This window comes from Dermacentor silvarum, chromosome 10 (genome assembly GCF_013339745.2).
Source record: "Dermacentor silvarum isolate Dsil-2018 chromosome 10, BIME_Dsil_1.4, whole genome shotgun sequence".
Classification (NCBI taxonomy): domain Eukaryota; kingdom Metazoa; phylum Arthropoda; class Arachnida; order Ixodida; family Ixodidae; genus Dermacentor; species Dermacentor silvarum.
Window position 1 is genome coordinate 108,135,318 of NC_051163.1, and position 20,243 is coordinate 108,155,560.

General features: G+C 49.2%; 1 protein-coding gene across 1 annotated transcript in view; it reads right to left on the bottom strand.

Moving 5' to 3' along the window:
• LOC119431750 (dermonecrotic toxin SPH-like) overlaps positions 1–20,243 on the bottom strand; it is a 69,072-nt gene that overhangs the window by 17,616 nt on the left and 31,213 nt on the right. Inside the window, exon 5 of the mRNA XM_049658028.1 lies at positions 3,871–4,111. Within this exon, the coding sequence (XP_049513985.1) occupies positions 3,871–4,111 (241 nt within the window). The remainder of the gene's footprint in view (positions 1–3,870; positions 4,112–20,243) is intronic.

Genomic DNA, 20,243 nt, shown 5'->3' on the forward strand with positions numbered 1-20,243 from the left:
CTCAGCATTTCTTCAACTTGGTTTCTGATGACATCTCTCTCCTTCGGTGCCACTCGGTAGGGATGCTGACAAATAGGCCTGACAGCTTCGTCGACAATGATACGGTGTTTGGCGATGGATGTTCTCTAGACTTTGGATGACGTTGAGAAACACGTGGCGAATTCTCGTATAAGGCTTTCTATTTGCTGCTTCTGGGTCGGCGATAGTGCTGCTTCGATCTTGATGGATGCAAGTATGAAGTCTAAGTTGTCAGACTTGAGTGGTGCAGCCTCGGAAAAGTTCAAATCCATATTCTGGACATAATCATTAAGGCGGGCAATCACAGTTCCCTTCGCAATGTGCTGGACTTCATTTCCAAAATTAGTGACAAAGACATTCGAACACCCACCACGCAGCCGAACAAGACCTCTGGCCATACAGACCCCTTTTTCGAGTAAGAGTCCAATGTTACTGTCTGAAATTCCTTCATAGTCGCTGAATACGTTGCTTCTTACGGCGACAGCTATGCTGGATCTTGGGAGTATCGTGACGTCGTCGTCTATAATCTGGAGCGCATCAAATTGTTCTTCACACTCGAACGTAGCGATGGCGTGCTTCGTTGAGAACGACACACAAGATTCCAGCAAGTTGATTACTGCACCGTTCGCCTGCAAAAAGTCCATTCCAATAATTAAATCTCTCGAGCATTCTGACAGGACAATGAAAGTAGCGACGTATGTGAAGCCACGTATTCCAATTCTGGAAGTGCACCTGCCCACCGGGTCGATAAGGTGTCCTCCAGCTGTTCGAATTTGCGGTCCTCTCCAAGGAGTCAGCACTTTCTTCAGTCTTCTGGCAAGTTCTTTACTCATAACTGAATGGTCTGCGCCTGTGCCTATTAAAGCAGTAATTTCGTAGCCGTCTACAACCACACACAAATCGGACGTAACGTCACTGTTTCCGCAACTGCTCTCGCGTCTGTCGTTACATTTCGGGGTCAGCGCTGGAGGCTCTGTTCTTGCGTCGACAGCGGCCTTACCTCCACAGGTCGCCGGTATTAGTTTTCCCGACGCGGGCTTTGGGAACTTCGCCTCGGGGAGCTGGAGGATGGACGCGGACTCGGTGATCGATACCGCAGTGGTACGGTTGACCGAGGTTGGTGTTGCTGTGAAGCATGAGGGCTTTGGCGCATTGACAAATGCTCCCGGATTTCAAAAGGGCGTTCACCGTTTCTTGGGCATGGAGCGTTTACGGAAAAACCCCGAAGTCCCGCTCTGCGGTACTCGCACATCCGGTAGAGATGACCAGTTTCGCCGCAGTGGTAGCACAGTGGGACCCTATCCGGAGTGCGCCATATGTCAGCCTTCTGCAATCTCGTCTCAGGCGGAGGTGGCGCGAACTGAGGTTCGGGTACAAGGGTAGGCGCCGTGACGAAAGTACGTCCAGGCGTTGCTCTGAGCACCTCGGCGTACGGTACTGTCGGCCGTACTACTGGTGACACTTGTGGCTGTGCTTGTGGGTGCTGTTCGCGGACTGCTTGTCTCACTTCTTCAAGAACCACTTCTGCCAATGAAGAGACGGCTGTAGGGCCATTGTTCAGCTGTTGCCTTTGGAGCTCTTCTCGAACCACAGACCTTACGAGTTCTCGTAAGACATCAACGCCGTTCCCGAACACCGCTGATATGGCGTCCACAGAGGCGATATTCATATCGCGGTTGTAGAGCCTCGCTCGCTGTTGGAGTGTCCTTTCCATAGTTGTCGCCTCGGCGCGGAATTCGGCAACGGTGCGTGGAGGGCTTCGAACCAACCCGGCAAAAAGCTCCTGCTTCACACCGCGCCTCAGATGCCGAAGCTTCTTGTCCTCGCTCATGCTTGCATCGGCCCGGCGAAATAAGCGGGACATATCTTCGACATACATTGCCACGCTTTCGTTGTTTTGTTGGCTTCTTGCTTGCAAAGCGGCTTCAGCTCTTTCTCCGCGGTCTGTGCTCGAATACGTAGCCAGCAGCTCCCGTCGGAAGTCATCCCACGACCGGAGGGCAGCTTCATGGTTTTCAAACCACGTTCGTGCAGAGTCTTGCAACGCGAAATAAACGTTGCGGCGCTTCCGGTCTTCATTCCACCGCCACACGCTCAAAGCCTTCTAACCAGTCCTCGGCGTCTTCAAAAGTGTCGCCGTGGAAAGGCTTAGGCGTCATCGGCTGATCAACGACGACGCGGGTTGAGGCGGTCTGGGATGTCATTTCGGTATTGGCTGCTGCTGCTATTCTAGTTGGCTCCGGCAAAAGGGAAAACTCGGGTCGCTCACCACGTAGGCGACGGCTCGTGCGCTGGTGGACAGGCGTGAGCTCGTTGGGTCCGAGTTGGCGTGGCTCCGGGCTGCTTTCTTCAACTCGAATGGGGCTGGAAATCATACCCCGCACCTCCACCAGAATTGTAACGAATGACTCAAGGACTTCTAGGGTAACTATTTATTGGGGCTAACTTGTGCCCAGCAAGTAAATAAATTGAATAACTTCAGCGTTCCAAGCAGGAGATCAAGAAGCCTTCTTTTCCTCGAGCGGCGCTCCACTTCCTCTTCTTTTTTGACAACGGTCACATATATCCCCGTGCGTGCGGCGAATGCACGTGCCATTACGTCTTCGTATTTGTTGTTTTCACTAATACGCCGTTGTCCTCTTGGAGGGCGCACGAACCTACGCGCGTTATTTAAAGACGGTTTTGTCTTGCGTCAATATGATTGACGTGACTGTGCCGAAAGGGGTGTGACAGGCACGTCGCGCGCTCGACGTCATCAGTTACTGATGTTGACCGCATGAGAGCCATTTTGTGGGTAACGACGACGAGCGACGGCTTCGAGCGATGAAACGGGCCGTCGCGCGAACAGATCGCTCATTCTGCTCGCTCGATCGCTCGGTTTTGGAAATCAGAATTCGTCGCTCGTCGCCAGGAAGTGCTATGAGCGAATAGCCAATAGCGCGAAGCCGGAATCAGTGAAGTACTACCGATTGCCGCTAGGATAACAACCCAGTGCAAGACCTTGAGCAATATTTGTGCTGCTCTTTACAGTAAAACACATCAACTTAAGGTAATAAAGCACGCGTCACGCCAGTTTCGGCGCGTGTTTGCTGCCCTCATGCCGCCGGCAACACCGGGGAGGTGTCGCTCAATGTCGCCGCTCAGCATGCGTACCTTCCAGACGACGAACGAACGCGACAGCCATCTCCATCGCGTCGCTTGTCGCTGTCGCGCGCAATATCGCGTGCATGCGGTTTATACGGAACTGCTTCTCTAGATCAAGAAATACAGACCAGCTTTTACGGCCGTGCTACAGCTATGGAAGTAATGGTCTTTAAAGATATGCATGGCGTACGCGCACATGTAAATTTTATTGCCCCATGCGTCATTCATGTTCTAAGCCCTATACGTATGTAGGGCTTAGCAGACGAATGACGCATGGGGCAATCAACACTATCCGTGGTTCGTCCAATGCCCGCTAGGTGGTGACTTTCCTCGATCTCGCGGCCAATAGCGAGTTTCCCAAGTTGTATGATTGAAGAGTTCCGGGCTTCGCCAGGTCTTAAATACACTGTCACTGCGAAACACTGTCCTGAACGAACCGCCTCTGCAGTGGCTCTGAGAGTGTTGTGCGCTGCTGCACTCAGTTTCAAGAGTCCTATTCGTGGCTACGATGATGGCCTTATTATGACGGGGGTGGAATTAAGAAACCCTGGAAAACTCTGAGGTCCCGGTGTATGTTGAAGAGCTGACTTTTAAACTGTCACCATGATATACCTTCTAAGAGTAAGATCACTTTAATAGCCCTAATTGGGCTACTACTTACCAACGTATTTACACTGGAACATGGTGAATAATACAAACAAAGCATACCTCAGGAATCGACGGATGCTGCGGGGAGTGTCAACCGTCCACACGTACGCCTTGTCCACGTAGTCATGCGTCTTGTTCGCCGCCGTTCGTCGTGACGTCACTGCTTTCATGCGTAAATCCCCGTAGCCGTCAATGACGCAATTAGTCGAGCCATCACCCTGCCAGCGATGTTGCCAAATGCCCAGCTCTTCGTACGTATCGGCGACGATGCTCAGCAGTTCATATCCACTGATGTCAAAACCTGTAAGCGAATTATTTGGGTTTTCATTTTTTCGCGACTTCTTAAAAGAAAATTTTTAAAAAAGCTCCATGGGACCGCAACATTCATATGGGTACGGATTACCAGCGAAGCTGTTTAAGTTGCGTACATTATGAAATCGTACATTTGTTTTTTCATACGGCGCCACATCACGCCGCACAAGGGCTCCCGTGGGAACCGCACCTCGCCTGCGTCGCCGCAACCGCTGCTGCAGCCGCGGCGGTACCTACGACGCGCGTGACGTTATAACCACACAAGCGCAGACCACGTGCACAATCCTGTCCAATCGTATCGGCTCCAGGGCCCAGGGTACCTACCGTGGAAAAGCTTGTGGCGGATGCATATGGGGGGGGGGGGGGGGGGCTAGAGGTAAACGGCTTCGCTGTAAAAGTCTGATACTATACTGCTTCCTCATTTTACAGCGAAGCATTAAAGGGGATATCCGTAGTGGTTATCGTGCGTTGCTGAAGGACCGCGTGCGACAACGTGGTGGTTATCCAGTATCAGTCAAAAAGGTTGCAATGACGTACGTCTCACTTGTTATACTGTACGCGGGTTACGCGCAAGCGTATGGACGCCGCAAACATGCACAACGAACACCGCGGCGTCGAAGTGCAAACGGAAAGGGTGCGAACGCGGTCGTGGACGCTACATTCATCTCGAACTCGCCTCTGTCTCGATGCTGCGATGCCTGGTGTGCCACAGCGAAAGCGCATATTACTACGCATGCAAAGAATGAATGAATGAATGAATAGATGAAAAACTTTATTTATCCCTCTTGCAACAGAAAACTGCTTGAAGTAGGCCTCCTCTATCACCTCAGCCCACTCCAGGATGGCCTCCTGAAGGTCGGGCATCAAGCTGCGCAAGGCTGCCTCCCACCGCTTCTCACTAGACATGAATTGTTTGAGGAAAGAGGGAAGGGGGTGCTTAGGGCGCCCCCACATGATGTGGTTTAAGTCTGCTCTGGGAGAGACGCAGAATTTACAAGAGGGAGAAAGGTAAATGGAGGGATGAATGCGGTGGAGGAGGTAAGGGGAGGGAAAGGTGCGCGCCAGCAGCTGTCGCTACAGAACTTCGCACCTGCGAAGGGATTTGCGCATGAGCGGCGGAAAGGTTAAATGCTCTAATCGGTAGTGCGTGCAGATGTCGTGGTAGGTAATAAGCCGATCCCGCGCTGTGAACGGCGCCTCCTCCGTACCAAGGTCCGACACATCTGATGCTCGCGCCCGAACCTTAAATCCTCGGGCACTGGCATGAGCCGCCTCATTTCCGGCAAGGCCCGCATGCGCGTGTGTCCAGATTAATGCTATAGTTTGGCAGAAATGATGGTCCAAAAGGAGGTAAAGGGCTGGCTTACAGACCGTGCCCGCTCCGAAGTTATGTATGGCTGTTTTTGAGTCGCTAACGATAACTGATGACCTTGGCATTGTGAGGCTGTGGCCGCCTCCTCTGCTTCCTCCGAGAAAGAGCCAGGAATGGAGGCGGCAGCAGTGGCCTGGCCGTGAGAGTTGACGACTGATATTGCATACTGATTCCTGTTCCCATAATCAACGGCATCAACATAGAGCACATCTTTTGAGGAGGAGAATTGTTTTTGGAGAGCCTTAGCTCACTGCATCCTGCGCTGTTTGTGGTGCACAGGGTGCATGTTTTTTGGAAGTGGGGGGATGTAGAGGTTCTCCTGTATGTGATGTGGAATAGTGTATTTAGTCTTGGTGACGGGTGCCGGAGTGATAGAAAGTTTGTAGAATGGGTCGGCCTGTTACAGTCTTAGAAAGTCTACTATAAAGGGATGTGAGATGGGCGTCTGTGAGTTCAGCAAGTGCGTTGAAGGTGCCAGTAAGCATGAGCCTTTCAGTGGAGGTCCGTATGGAGACCCCCACAGCGAACTTATGTATATTGCGTAAAAGAGTGTCTATCTGATCTGATTCTGATTTAACGAAGTGTAGATAGGGTGTTACGAATGTAATATTACAGATAACGAAGGCCTGGACCAAGCGGAGGAGTTTGACCTCCTTTAGTCCGCCATGTCTATTGGAGACCTGCCCTAGAAGGCGCAGTGTGTGATCAACTGTGGTGCGGAGTGTATGTAGGGTGTATGTGTTGAGCCGGTTGGGGGGGGGGGGGGGGGGGGCTTTGAATGTGCAAACCAAGCACCCGGAGCCTGTCCACTCTAGTAACAGGGGTGTGGTTTAGGATGACCTGTATGTTAGATATGTGTTTTTCGGCCACTCGGTGGGATGGCAGGAGAAGCAGCTGTGATTTTTATGGGGAATATGCGAGATTCATAGCCCTATGCATGATCCACGACCGTGCTGGCTGCGGCCTGCAGAGTGTCTTGAATCTCTCCGTCAGAGCAGCCAGTCGTCCAAAGAGTGATGCAGCCAGCGTAGAGCGAAAACTTTAGATCACGAATAGGTCGTCAATGTTCGCGCCAAGGGCATCATAGATTAGAAAGAAAAGGGGAGAGCATGAGCCTTAGGGCGTGCCGTAACTGCCCGAAGCGTACGAGGAGGAGTTCTCTGTGCCTATATGTATGGTTGCGCTACAGTTCGTGAAGAAGGTACCTATGTAGTCATAAGTCTTTCCGCCAACCCCAATGCGATTAGGCTCTCGGAGGATGGCGGAATGTGAAACGTTATTGAATGCTCCGTGGAGGTCCAGACTTAGAATTGCTTGCGTATCTAGACTGTTATTGGGTATAACGATGTCATGCTTCATTCGAAGCATGACATCTTGGCATGAGAGATATATTCGAAAACCCACCATTTCTGATGAATAAAGATTGCTGTCGTCCATGTATTTACTGAGGTGGTTGAGGATGACGTGTTCAAGTGTTTTACCAATAGAAGAGGTTAGTGATATACGTCTGAGGTTCAAAGGTTTGTTTGGCTTTGGGATGAAAATTAGCCTGGCATCTTTCCACTAACTAGGGAGGGTGCCAGTGCCAAAGCAGTAATTGAATACGCCGTGATGGCTGTGACCGAGTTGTCGTCTAGATTGCGGAGCAGTTTGTTGCTAGTAAATTCCGGGCATGGTGCTGAAATTGTTTGCAAAGTGGCTAGGGCATGGCGAACCGCTGCTTCCGTGATAGCAGTGCTTAGTCGCTCGTTGGGTTCGCCAGTGTACTTTGGCATGTCAAACATCTGAGTGGGAGGTAGGTGTTTATGGCGGAGGTCGTCGAAGAGTCCGTTGAGATTGTTTTTGTGTGCATTTAACAGTTTCTTTATGCTGTTGTTGCGGTGTGTGCGCGATGTGGTAGGGTCTAATAAGTGTCGCAAGAGTTGCCATGTACGCTTGTTGTCAAAGTTGCCATGCATGCTTTCACATACCTGGCCCCACTGCTGGCAGGCCAGTTGTGTGGCGTACTCCTGGATCTGCAGGTTTAATTTGTTAATTCAGAGTCTTAGCCTTCGGTTGTGCCGTCACCTCTTCCACCACTTGAGAAGAGACTGCTTGGCTTCTCACATATGTAGAAGCTTGGCATCAACCGTAGTGAGGGCGGTTTCGGGTGCATAGTGGTAGTGTGCGCCTGGGCGTCTGAGTGAAGTTGCTGAACCCATTCCGAGATGTCTTGGATGTTTGTGGGCGCTGATATCTGGCGGTGTTCTCGAAATTTGTCCCAGTTGGTAAGGCTCAGGGGTTTGGGTGCAAAGGGTCTGTGTTTGAAATGTATTGTGGCGGTAATTATGTAGTGGTCGCTACCGAAGTTAACTCGTGAGTTATGCCATGTGACGTGTTGAATTCTGTGTGTAAGGGTAAGGTCGGGGGAGGTGTCCTTGGCTGTGCTGTTGTCTGGCCTACTTGGTGCATCGATGTCGTTATGAAATGTGAGTCTGTGGTCTTGTATGTGGATCCATAGGGCTCTGCCCTTAGGAGTAGAAACGGAGTGACCCCACAACTGGTTGGGTGCATTGAAATCACCAAGAGTTAAGGTGGGTGGCAGCGGCAATGTCTTGTGCTAATTGGGAGTCAATGCGGTGATGTTTGTATCGCTGAAGACTATAGATATTGAGAATGTAAAGACAAGATGCGTTATTTTTGCGAGGAATAATTTCCAGGAAATCATGCTCTATATCGACGCTGTCGAATTGGGAGTGATCGGCGGTGAGGTGTTTTTGCATAAGGATTGCCGTGTCAGGCCGGGACACCTTATTGCTCTGACAGACATTATAGCCTGGGAAGCTGAATGGTTCACGAGTTTGCTGAAACGCAATGACAGCTGGAGGAATAGAAGAGGAGGAGGCAAAAACTGTTGGAGGTGTGCGTTCTTTTTTCGGAACCCCCTACAGTTCCATTGCCACACTTCAAACTCAGAGCGAGTCGGGTTATTTGCCATTGTTAAGTAGAGAGGCGGATGGAGCAGGTTCAGCTATGTTAGGATGGTTCGCAGTGACTCAAGCTATCCAACTTGTAGCTTGTTGAACGCTTGTATGAAATCAATAAATTTGTCGTGCTTTTCATTCTTCGCTGTGCAATCTGGATTGATTTTCTGCAACTGCGGTGTGTATAATGTAGAATTTAGTCTCCAACGCGGTGAGCCTGTCATTATGTATGAAGATTGTCTCGTCCATGGCCTCCTCTGGTCGCGGAGTGCTCGGAGTGTTACGTTTGCTGGGGGGGGGGGGGGGGTAGGTGAAGCAGTTCCCGTTCTGCGGAGGGGCTAGTATCTATAGGGCGATGTGAAGAGGGTTCAGGTAGGGCTGATGGTTGATTTATCGAAGGGGTGGATTTAGGGGTAGGTGTTTGAGTTGTTGATTGAATGGCGTTCCAGTTTAAGTCTTCGAATTTCAGCTTTTAGAATTGCATTTTCTTCAAGAAGGAGGGTTTCAGTGTTAGAAGTCTCAATTGAGGAGCAGCGGGTAGAGGCTACCTTAGCCCAGCCTGTCTGGGGTAGGTTGCGTGAGGAGTTGGCGAGAGGAGGGCTTGGCGATAGGGCTGGCCAGGCGACGTCTTGGATTGCGGAGCGTGGCTCGGGTTCCTTGCTTTTGCTGCGACATCTTTGCTGATTTGAGTCGTGAGTGCGGTGGAGACGGAGTTCGGCTGGTGGGTGAAGTGTCTTGTTTGTGCCAGGTATGTGTAGGGCACGGCTTGAATCTTTGTTTCCTTGAGCGAGGAGCTGCATGGTTGGGTGGTTTCCGTTGCGCACAACACAGATGGGGTCATATTCGTGGTCCATGGGTGCGTCTTTCATTCCGCACTTGGGGCAGAGGTGCCGGTGTCATTGGTGCAGACGTCCTGGCGATGACCAATGTCGCGGCATCGGGTGCAGGCTTCTACCTTCTGTCTGAAGGGGCGGCATCGAAGTGCACAACGGTCGTTGTTGATGTAGAAAGGGATTATTTTGCCTTGCAGTATGACCAGGATGGTCTCAGTATTGCCCAGGCGTCGTGCACCCCCAATATTCAGTGTTTGGTTGCATCTGCGGAAGCGATGTCGTCTTCTGAGTAATCTAGGGCAAGCGAATGCTTCCTCTGCAGGTATCGACGGGATCGGCGACATGGGTAGCGACTTCATGAGGGGTACCATTGAATTGCAGATTCTGGATGTTGCGGTAGAGATAGGCACGAGCCATGTCTGGTGTGCTGATTAGAACGGTATGGTTGACGGTGTTGACCTGAATTAGATTAGAACTATTGCTGTCGGAGATAGGCAGTCCCGCAGCCTTGAGAATGATTTGTCTGAGGATGCATGGATGGGTCATGGCGCAGTTCAGGCCCCCGCGAACTCTTAGGATGATTTTATAATCGCTGAGCGGCAGCGGCGGGGGCTTCGGTTCTGCTCTTGATTGCGTCTTCTAAGCCACCGCATGGTTTCCTGGTACCGAAGGATGTTGACGTTGTCTTGAGGGGCTATCGTGGATGTCGCGCCAGCTGCGTGCGCCATCGACGCCAGCTGCGTCACGCTGCGTTCCTTCGCTCATGGTAGGCGGATTTAGGCTGTGCAGCGAGACGGCCAGCCGAGAGCCTTAAAAAGGGCTGGAGCTCACTTAAGGCACGTCGGAATTGACAGAAATAACTGCCGGGAAGTGAGGATAACACTCACATAGGTCCAGTCAGGAAATCAGGGCGTTTGGGGTTTTTGGGCAGGCACAAAAAATGCAGGAGCGGAGATGACATGCGAGCGCTCGCACCGAGACGCTGCGGCGTTCCCGCGTGCAAAGATAATAATAATTAATTAATATTATCTTTGCACGCGGGAACGCCGCAGCGTCTCGGTGCGAGCGCTCGCATGTGCAAAGATGAGAAGCCGCGAACATGCACAGCGAGCATAGCGGCATCGAACCACAAACGGAAATCGCGCGAACGCAGCAATTCTCTTCGTCACCTCCGTGGCGCCTACTTGCTGCGGCGCTCGCTTCCCTCGCAGCGACAAACAATCTTGCCGATTTGACAGACGGGGGCATCTACGCTTGCGCGAAAAACAGTTAACGACGCAACCTGCATCGGAGCTCTGAATATGCTTTCAAACGTATTTAATATCGATTATAAAATAAAGATTACTTAACGTGTACCTCACTCGAAGAGACAACCACTTTGCGTGATTTTTGCCACTAATTTGTAATTTTCCTTTCTCACGTCTCGTTTGACAGTCTCTACGTTGGAGGTCAGCTACGAGTTTCTATGGCTGCGAAAGCTGACGGCGTGGTATGTATCATGTGTCAACGAGTAGGAGCAAATGCAGTCTGCATGGGATCCCCGAAGCATTCGCATTAACGAGGGCGTTGGGGACGATAAAATGCGTTATTTCTTTAAGAAGACGATCGCCCCTAGACTGAGGTCATATGGACAAAGGACGCCGGCGGCGATGATGAATAATCACTAACAGCCGGCGACGCAGCCCTTCGGTTCCGTTGAAACGAGCAGCCAGACACCGGTGTCAGCTAAAGCCCACATCGGCGCCACCAAGCTCTTGTTCTTATCAGTGCGCCGCTCTTAATGGCCCATTCCTACGGCGTGTGTCGGCGGCGTAACCTAGCGAACGACCACAGCAGCGAAGGATGAAAGATAAAAGCGTAGTGCCGACAATCGCTGCGAGAGGGCACCAGAGTAACGTGCGTCCTCTGTTCACTTCTCTATCTTTCTTAGGTCACTGCGCTTCATCGGCTAACAAGTGTTAAACGTTATCCCTCGACGCACGACGCGCCTGTATGTATCAGAAGTTTCTCGAATGTTATCGATAGGTCTATCAGTTGGCTGTCGTCACGAAAGCTTTTTGTAATGTCTGCGCGATGCGAGTTATGTAGTGCTTTCTGGATGCGTCAAGGGCACCAGCGATTACTCTGGAACGTTCTACGAGTCATGCATAAAAGCCGCCGCGCTTCAACCTGAGATCAAATTTTCTGCGATCAAGTTCAAGTTTATTCTTCTTCAAGTACAGACTAGAAACGTCCTCCGGGGCTAAAAGCTGCTGTCAGCAGTTTGACTGGACCCAGGAGGCGTTGCACATGGCACAGCGATAACAGTAACATTTTTGGTATAAAACTAAAGCAAAAAAAATTACTAAACAAAGACAAATTAACAAATTTACAACTCAGATGCATGCTTATGACAGGATATGTAAGATTCAACAACAGACATTTTTGTACAAATAAAACAAAAAAAAGACAAAAACATGGTCATGTTATATACATTGTTATACATGAATATATATGTTTACAGGTTAACGAAATACATCTTCAAATGTTTACGAGAGAAATTAGTAGCATGAACATGATTATTTAGAATTTTCGGCAAATTGTGTTTAGTAGATTGCAACTTATATTCGGTGCGAAAGCGCGGTACGAGCCAAGGTTCAGGCTTTCTGAGATGCACAGGTATGTCATGGTGTTGCAAGGTCGCTAGCGATGAAAGAAAATCTCTACATTCTTTTCCTGCAAAATAGAACATTTGTAAAAGACGATATTCATATTATCGATCTACCCATACGATTTGATATGTTTGTGACAATGCTTTTGTTGTTGATCGGGGTTCGATATTAGCAATGTGTCGAAGAAGCGCCTTTTGTAATGTAACTATTTTATTTATGTTAGTTTGCGTTGTGGTTGCCCATACTAAACTACAATAATTAAATTGCGAGGTGAACAATGCATGATAAATTTGTAGCTTGGCTTTTGTCGGCATGTAAGCTCTACAGCGAGATAGCACACCGGCAACTGCAGAAAACTTGTTTCGAAGGTTATTAAAATGAGCATCCCAACTCAAATGACATGAAAATATTACTCCAAGGATTTTGTGTTCATTAACTAGTTCTATATGTTTGCCTAAATAAGTGATTGAGTGTTCCAAATAAGCGATTGAATGATCACAGTCTCTGCTCGCCGCTATCGTTGTGCTTGAGTGTTTATTGTTTTGCAACACTTCGCTCCGTTTGCAACGTGCTACACGAGACAGGTTGTCCGCGCCAGCCAATAAATCGCGAAATGAAAACACGTATAGAGCTGCGCTCAAATTTCGCATCAGGGAGTATCGTAATCGTCGGTTATTTTTTTCCTTTTTTTAATGTGCTACCTTTTTTTGAGAAAACACAGAGGTGCAAAGAATTGTGAGCATCAAACTTTTGGAACCATTATTGGAAACTCTGTTTTTGTACGCCTCCGTTGTTTGTGGTCTCCCTATTTTCTGCTGCCAGACATCCAATCGCCACCTACTAATCTCTATTGTGGTCATGTTTACTTTCCTCCTGCTATCTCTGAATCCAAGGGCTTCAAGGAGGCCAGATGAGCTTAAACTGTCAGCTGGGTTTCCAGTTTCTCTCACATTAGAATGTGAGAGCCTCTTCAAATTCTTATAAAACATGTTGCATCTTTTCCCAGCTTTACCGCAGCAAGTACATAAGTCTTCGTCCTTGGTGTACCTCGCTTTATAACTACGCGTTCTAAGGCATCTTGAACCCCTGAGCGCCCAGTGCGAGGCGTCCCACTGACCTTTGGTTACCGTCTAGTCCTGATTGTACCTCTGACTTCAAGCAAACGACCGCATTTCCAAATGTAGGCCCTGGGGGCGTTACACCTTTCACATACCCGGGAGCACGTCGTACGTATTGTATCCCCATAGCCATTATCCAGCGGCCGTGCCATAGCGCTCTGTGTTTCATTATGGCCGCATTTGTCTTCCCTTTTCGCTATTATTGTTTTTTCCTGTCTCTCTAGATATCTGTCTTCTTCTTTTATCTATATACCAAGGTATTTGGATTGTAGTCGAAGTATTTTCTAGCCCTGTAATAACACTGTCTGTTCACAGTTTTCAATACATTAAAACCTGTTTTTTAATGCTAAATGTTATGTCTAAATTCTCACATTCTTCTCCACAGATATCAGCCAGACGTTCCATATCACTTTGCTTGTTAGCAAGCAACAGAATGTCGTCTGCATAAATTAAAACTGGAAGCTGCTGCTCAACTATTGTACCGGCTTGTTTGTATAAGTGGTTAAACCCGATATTGATTCCTTCTAACGCCCTTTTCGTCCTTACCATGTACATTAGGAACAGCAGCAAGGATAAAGGGCACTCATGTTTCAGTCGCTTGTTGATATCGACTAGCTCCTCGCTCCTCATCCCTTTCCATTCAACGCAAAAGGTGTTTTGTCTGTAAATAGCACTCAAAACCTGTACACAGTCCTTGCCTATACCTTCCCCTTCCGGAATATCCTGCAAAATGTTCCGGTCTACGTTGTCATACGCTCCGGTAATGTCTAAAAAAAGCCACTTGTAATGGTCTCCTTTTTTCTCCGCAAAATCTCTATACACTGAGTGAGAAAAAATAAGTTATCATGCAGACACCTACCAATTCTGAAGACATTCTGAAGCTCTCCCAATATGCCATTTTGTTGGGCCCATGCTTGCAGTTTTAATTTTATCGTGTTGCTACAGTATTGCTACAGCACTGCTAACCTTTAAATTACCGATGGAAGGATCAATGGTCTATATGAGTGAACTCCACCTTTTCCCCCTTACCTTTACACACTAAATTCGTTCTACATTATCTCCAACTTTCTGGCATTCGCCTATGTTGTAAGCTTTTTTCGACTGCTTTAAACAGAGCCTCCTTACTTTTTGGTCCTAGTTCATTATTCAGCTTAACGGGAACCTCACTTCACCCGTGGTTGTGCCTTTATGAATTATCTCTTCAACTTTCTTCCATTTGAAGTTTCTGAGCACCAGGTCTTTTTCTATCTATAGTTCTCGTTCATGCTGTTCTTTTCTCCTCAGAAACCACCTCGTCATTGCCTTCAGATGATTCGGGTGTTATTTTTCGAATGTAATCTAATGTCGCGTCCCCTTCGATCCAGTTTGTTTCCATCTTCGTCACATATATCTGGTTGTATTCTTTCCGACTCCCTGCCTAACTCTCAGCCCGTCTGTCCGAAGTGGATGGCGTTAATCACGCTCTTTACGCCGACGACATCACGGTGTGGTGCGATGGCGTCAGTGAAGGCAGAGTCGAGGAATCCCTACAGGCGGCCCTGAGCTGCACGGAGAATTTCTTGGCGGGCACGGGGCTCCGGCTCTCCCCGTCCAAGTCCGAACTCCTTTTGTATCGACCGACCAGGAGGGGGCGCATCCCCAAGGGTCAGGTGCCTCTGGAAAAGGTTGACATCTCCATTCACACGGCCATCGGGCAGGTCATTCCCAAGGTGGAGGTCATCCGCGTACTCGGTATGCTCATCGAGGCAATGGTTGTAATGGACAGACGATCGCTCGTATCACCACCAAAACGGATAACATGGTCAGGCTCATCACTAGGGTCTCCAACAGTCGCGGAGGGCTGGGGGAGGACAACCTCCTGAGGTTGTACCACGCCTTCCTAATGAGCCACATCACGTACGTGGCCGCCGTGCATCGCGGGCACGGATACGAGAGGGCAAAGCTCGAAGCGCTGATGCGCAAGAGCATCAAAAAGGTGCTCGGCATCCCCATGGCCGCCAGCACGGAGAAGCTCATGCAGCTGGGAGTCCACAACACTCTCGACGAGGTTGTCGAGGCACAGCAGACGGCCCAGGTCGTCAGGCTCTCTTCCTCGCCTGCGGGGAGGCGGATCTTGGAGGCGCTGAGCTGCAATCCCACTGCCGTCAGGGAAAGGCGGTGCGCGCTCGACGCGGATACGCGGGAGGCTATCACGGTCTCGCCGTTCCCGCGCAACGTGTACCCGCAACACAATGTAGGCAGACGCAGGGCCCGGGCGGCCGCATTTCTCAGATCCGTCGCTGGCGATCCGCGATCGGTAGCGTTCGTCGACGCCGCCCAATACGCTTCATCCGACCGATTCGTGGCGGCCGTGGTAGATCACAGGGGCAACCTCCTTAACGCTGCGTCGGTGCGGGGCTCGTCTCCGGCACTGGCGGAGCAGGTCGCGGTGGCCCTCGCCCTCCGGGACGGGAGCAGGCCGCAGATCTACACGGATTCCCGGGCGGCGGTCAGGGCCTTCGCAACGGGTTCGGTCTCGAGGGAAGCAGCCTCCCTACTTTGCGACAGGAGCATCTCCCCTCACGTCATCACTTGGTTCCCGGCCCACATGGGACCTCAGGTCTCCACCGTCGTTCCCAACGCCAACGAGCTGGCCCACGCCCGCGCGCGCGAACTCACCCACCGCGCCGGGGAAACGCCGCTCGAGGGCGCGGACGCGGTGTTCCACAAGAACTCGCTCCACACGTTTAACGAGATTTCAAAGCACTATCATCTCGGCAGGAGGGTCTATCCCCCGCCTCACGCCAAGCTCTCCAGGCCTCAGTCTTCCACCCTTCGCCTGCTGCAGACCGGGTCCTATCCCAGTCTAGCCAGGGTCAGTAGGCACGCGGACTCGTTCGAGCCCGATTGTCGGGATTGCGGCGATCCCTTCTGCACTTTAGAACACATGCTCTGGCGGTGTCCCTCGTTACGGGACCACGATAATCTCACCACGGAAGAAGAGCAGGTGGAGGCGCTCAAGAGCTCCGACCTCACCGCTCAGCTACGGGCTGTCCAGAGGGCCCACGACGCGGCGGTCAGGCACGGCCTGCCCGTCCCAACGTGGGAGCGGCCCGCGGTGGCTCCTCCCCCGTAAGGGGTTCTCGGAGTCGCTCCTCAGGACTTAAAATAAAGTTCACTGCCTGCCTGCCTGCCCTGCCTAATAAGATAACGCGGTTCCGAAATATTGTAGGAGCGTCCTTCCTTCTCTCACGTATTCCTGACAACCAACGTTCACTTTCACATTTAATCTTTGATTGAACCAGTATTTAACCATGTTTTCTTTTTCCGCGCTATATTTCCCTTTCTGTGTCTATTTCATCCTGCGACAACTGTGCATTTTTTGCCTGCCTGTGCTCTCGTGATGCTCTCTGTCGTTCGCCAATCGCTTCTCGTATCTCCCTGTTATACCATCTTTTCAGTTTCCTTTTTCCGTTCCAACGATTATGTCACTTCTCTTTCTACATTTCTGTCGTAATTACACTTAGAAGCTCAATATATTACAATTCCTTTTGTTGGCCATTTGCCATGTTCTTTCACCACTCTCGTGACTAGTAAATTTGTTATCTGTTCAGCGTTCAAACTTGGACTGGTGATTCTTCGTTCCTTGCTCGGATTCCAAAATACATATCCCACTTTCAGATGATGCGTTTATGGTCATTCCCTATGCTGGTAGATGCGCATTGCTCATTGGCGACACCCTCTCCACTTTTTTCTCGAAAGCGTCGCTGCACCCGCGACTGACGCGTTGCAGCTCATACTGAGCGCCACAGTACATATGATTTGCGCATAGTGGCTTACATTCTGCTAACGTGTTATTTTTCTTTTGAGTAGATTCCATATTGAAGCTTTTATCTCCCGTGAAAACGTGTGGCATTAACCACCCTTTATCCCGACGTTATCTGCTACCAATGTACAAGATAACCGTGTTGAAAAGGAAAATACCGATACACCGGAAGCCAGGGCGAGTAGGTTATTAAAATTCATTTTTTTCTTTTTTTTTTTGTTGCTGCAAGACCCATGCCTTTGTTTTTGTATTTGCTTTAATAGAAAAATTCGCTTTGAAGCAATGCTGTAGGGGGTTGTTTAGACGAGAAATAGTACAAAACAAAGCAGAGAAAGCAAACGTTTTAAAAACGCATGGGTAGGCACGAAATTATAGATAGAACGCATAGTTTGATTACAGCGCCATGACCGAGCCATTGTGGCGAAGTAACAACTGCAGCTAATACAACAAATGTATAAGCTACATTTGTGATTTTGTCCTATACATTCTCGTGAAGTACTACTAATTTTTCTTTTACGGGTCTCCTTTCATAAGACATCTTGCAGGTTTCCACGGAACATTTTTACTTATGCAAGATTACTATCTGTACTAAATTATCATCTTCAAAGCTGAAGGACTCAACCGCGGCGATAATAAGTGTTGTCTACACCCGTGTGTGCAAGTGTGTGCGTCAACATTCTTGAGTGCGTTTGTGGCTGTGTTCCTGCGAAAAGGACCCTTAAAACCAATAAATATCTCAACTCGTCGACCTAGCCCCTTCGCGCTCATACGTAACAAAAATGTGTTAAAGACATGGGTGATGCCGTGCTCTATATATATAACTATATATAGTAACTCTAATATGCGGTCTTCTGCACTCTAGTGTCGCGTAATCTATTAGGCGCAGTCAAACGGCCAGGCATGCGAATTGCATCGAGTGGATGATATAGTTTCCATAAATTATCCAATCATAGTCCCGTTATACTAGTTCACTGGAAGAACCAGGAACAAATTGAAGGCAGACAATGGCTCAGCTTCCATCTTTCCAATACATGCATCTGTGTAAAATTGTCGAATAAGTCATTCAACCACTAACCATTGGTTCTTTGCAGAACAGCTCATGCAACGGGGCGGGCAACTACCCGATATTACCACGGAAAGGTTGAAGTACCAGAAGAACGCAACGGTATGTTTCGAGGCGATTACAATGAAAACGGACAAAATAACTGACTGTTTCTTATTATTGCAATTGAGCATGTTTATTACTTGTCAGCTCTACACTGCCTTCATTTATGAATATCACAACATATCTGAAAGAAAAAAGCTAGCTTGATTGTCTCCCTACCTAGAGAGCTTAAGTTTGTCCGCAAGCTTATCACGATTTGCGGATTACCGGAGACGTAAACGTAAGGATGGATGGATGGATGGATAGATGAGTGCTATTAGCGGCCCCTTTGAAACGGGGTGGCGGGATGCGCCACCAAGGTCTTGTTCTTATTTTGCCTAATGTGCTACCTATCTTAAAAGAAAACGCACACACGCACGCACAAACAATTCCCTGCATCATACTTTCTGAACCACTAATGCCAACTCTGTTTATGTACGCCTCCGTTGTTTGTGGTCTCTCTACTTTTCTGCCACCAAGCGTCAAATCTCCTCTTACTAATCTCTATTGCGGACATGTTTACATTTCTCTGGTATCTCTGAACCCACAGGACTCAAGGAGGCCAGAGGAGCCTAAACTACAGCTGGGTAATATCTTCACATTCCAATAACACATGTTCCATCATTTCCCTAGCTTTCCCGCAGCAAGCACATGCTTATTCTTCCTCCATGTACCTCGCTTTATAACTACGCGTTCTAAGGCATCCTGATCTCGCTTGAAAAAGCACAGAGCTTCCATTTGAGTTACCATGAAGTGTTTAATTCTCAATTTCGTTTTTATCTCCTAAATAGTTACTCATCGGTGGTATCTTTTCCATTGCCGCCACCCAGCGTTGGTGGCGGCAATGGTCTCAGCCTCTCTGGCTTTGCGTTTTACGTTCCTTGTTGCCATACGGCTTACTACCCGTCGCATACTTGCTGGTAAGCTTTCTAGTTACTTTCCTGCACCGTGCGTGAGCCAATGCTTCTCCGGTACAAATGGCTGAACACCCCCCCCCCTCGCCATTTCGCAACCCATTTAATTTCTTTCATATTCCTCAGTCGTTCGTTCAAATCAATTTTACTCTGAGCTTCCCTCACTTCAGAAGCTGTCCAGCCCTTATTGCGATGAAATTAGGAAATTCACAGGTGGCAGTGGGAACCACTTAGTGTAATACAGTGGCAATTGGAGATAGCAGTGAGAGGCCTCTGTCCTGCAGTCCATATGAAAGTAAGCTGCAGCTGCTACTGCTGCTGCTGATGATGATGGTGGTGATGGTGACGATGATGACTTACTCCAGAGAGCGTCGTTGTCATTTTCTTCAATTCGTTTCTCACAGCGTTACATAGGGACATTGTTATTAGTTAGCGTGAGAATATGAACGTTGTGACATTTTTAACTAACTTCCACGAGAAAATAACTTTCGCTTGGTGCTACAAAATACACTTAAATGTTCGTCCAATAACCGACGAAGAATATTGTAAACCTAATAGAAGATCTTCAGCAGACAACATAAATAAATAGGCTCAACAGGAATACTTACGAAGTACACTGCTGGCTTCGATACCACGGCCTAACGATTGCGCTTTTAATTATCATCTACGGGTTTTCGTAAACGACATTTCAAGGTGGCTATGATGGCGGGGACGAAGCGGTGACGGCGTGATGATGATGTAATGACGACAACATAGTTGACGGCGCAACGACAATGGGAACACCACCAAGACGGCAGAGCGGCAATGCAATTCCGACAGCTTTATGACAACTGTAGCATGATGACAACGCAATGATGACAGCGTGACGACCACGGTGACATGACGGCAATACAACGACGACTGCGTGGAAACGATGGCGTCACAATGGCTGCTCACCTGCGCTTAATCTCTACTCGGTTGCTTCATGGATGCCGACAACACTTTTCCGAGCATTAGCTTGGAAATCGCGAAGGACGAAACATCGCAAAGAGACGCGCAGCGCAGTACGGCGACGAACGTGCTGAGTAACCATCAGCCTACGCGGCGGAAAACGCCGCGTAGGCTGTGGAAAGACCTTAAAGATTCGGATGCCACAGAGTTCTCGCACAAGGGCACGCGCGCCTCAATAAGATAATGGCTTGCGTTCAGCGATACATACTCCCCGAAATCCTACTCCTCTCCCGCGGCTACTCTCTCCCGTCTCCGATGCCAGTGCTGGTGGTCAATTTTCTGAGAGTGACGGCAGTCGATCATGACGGAAGCACTGCCGCCGCTACTGGGT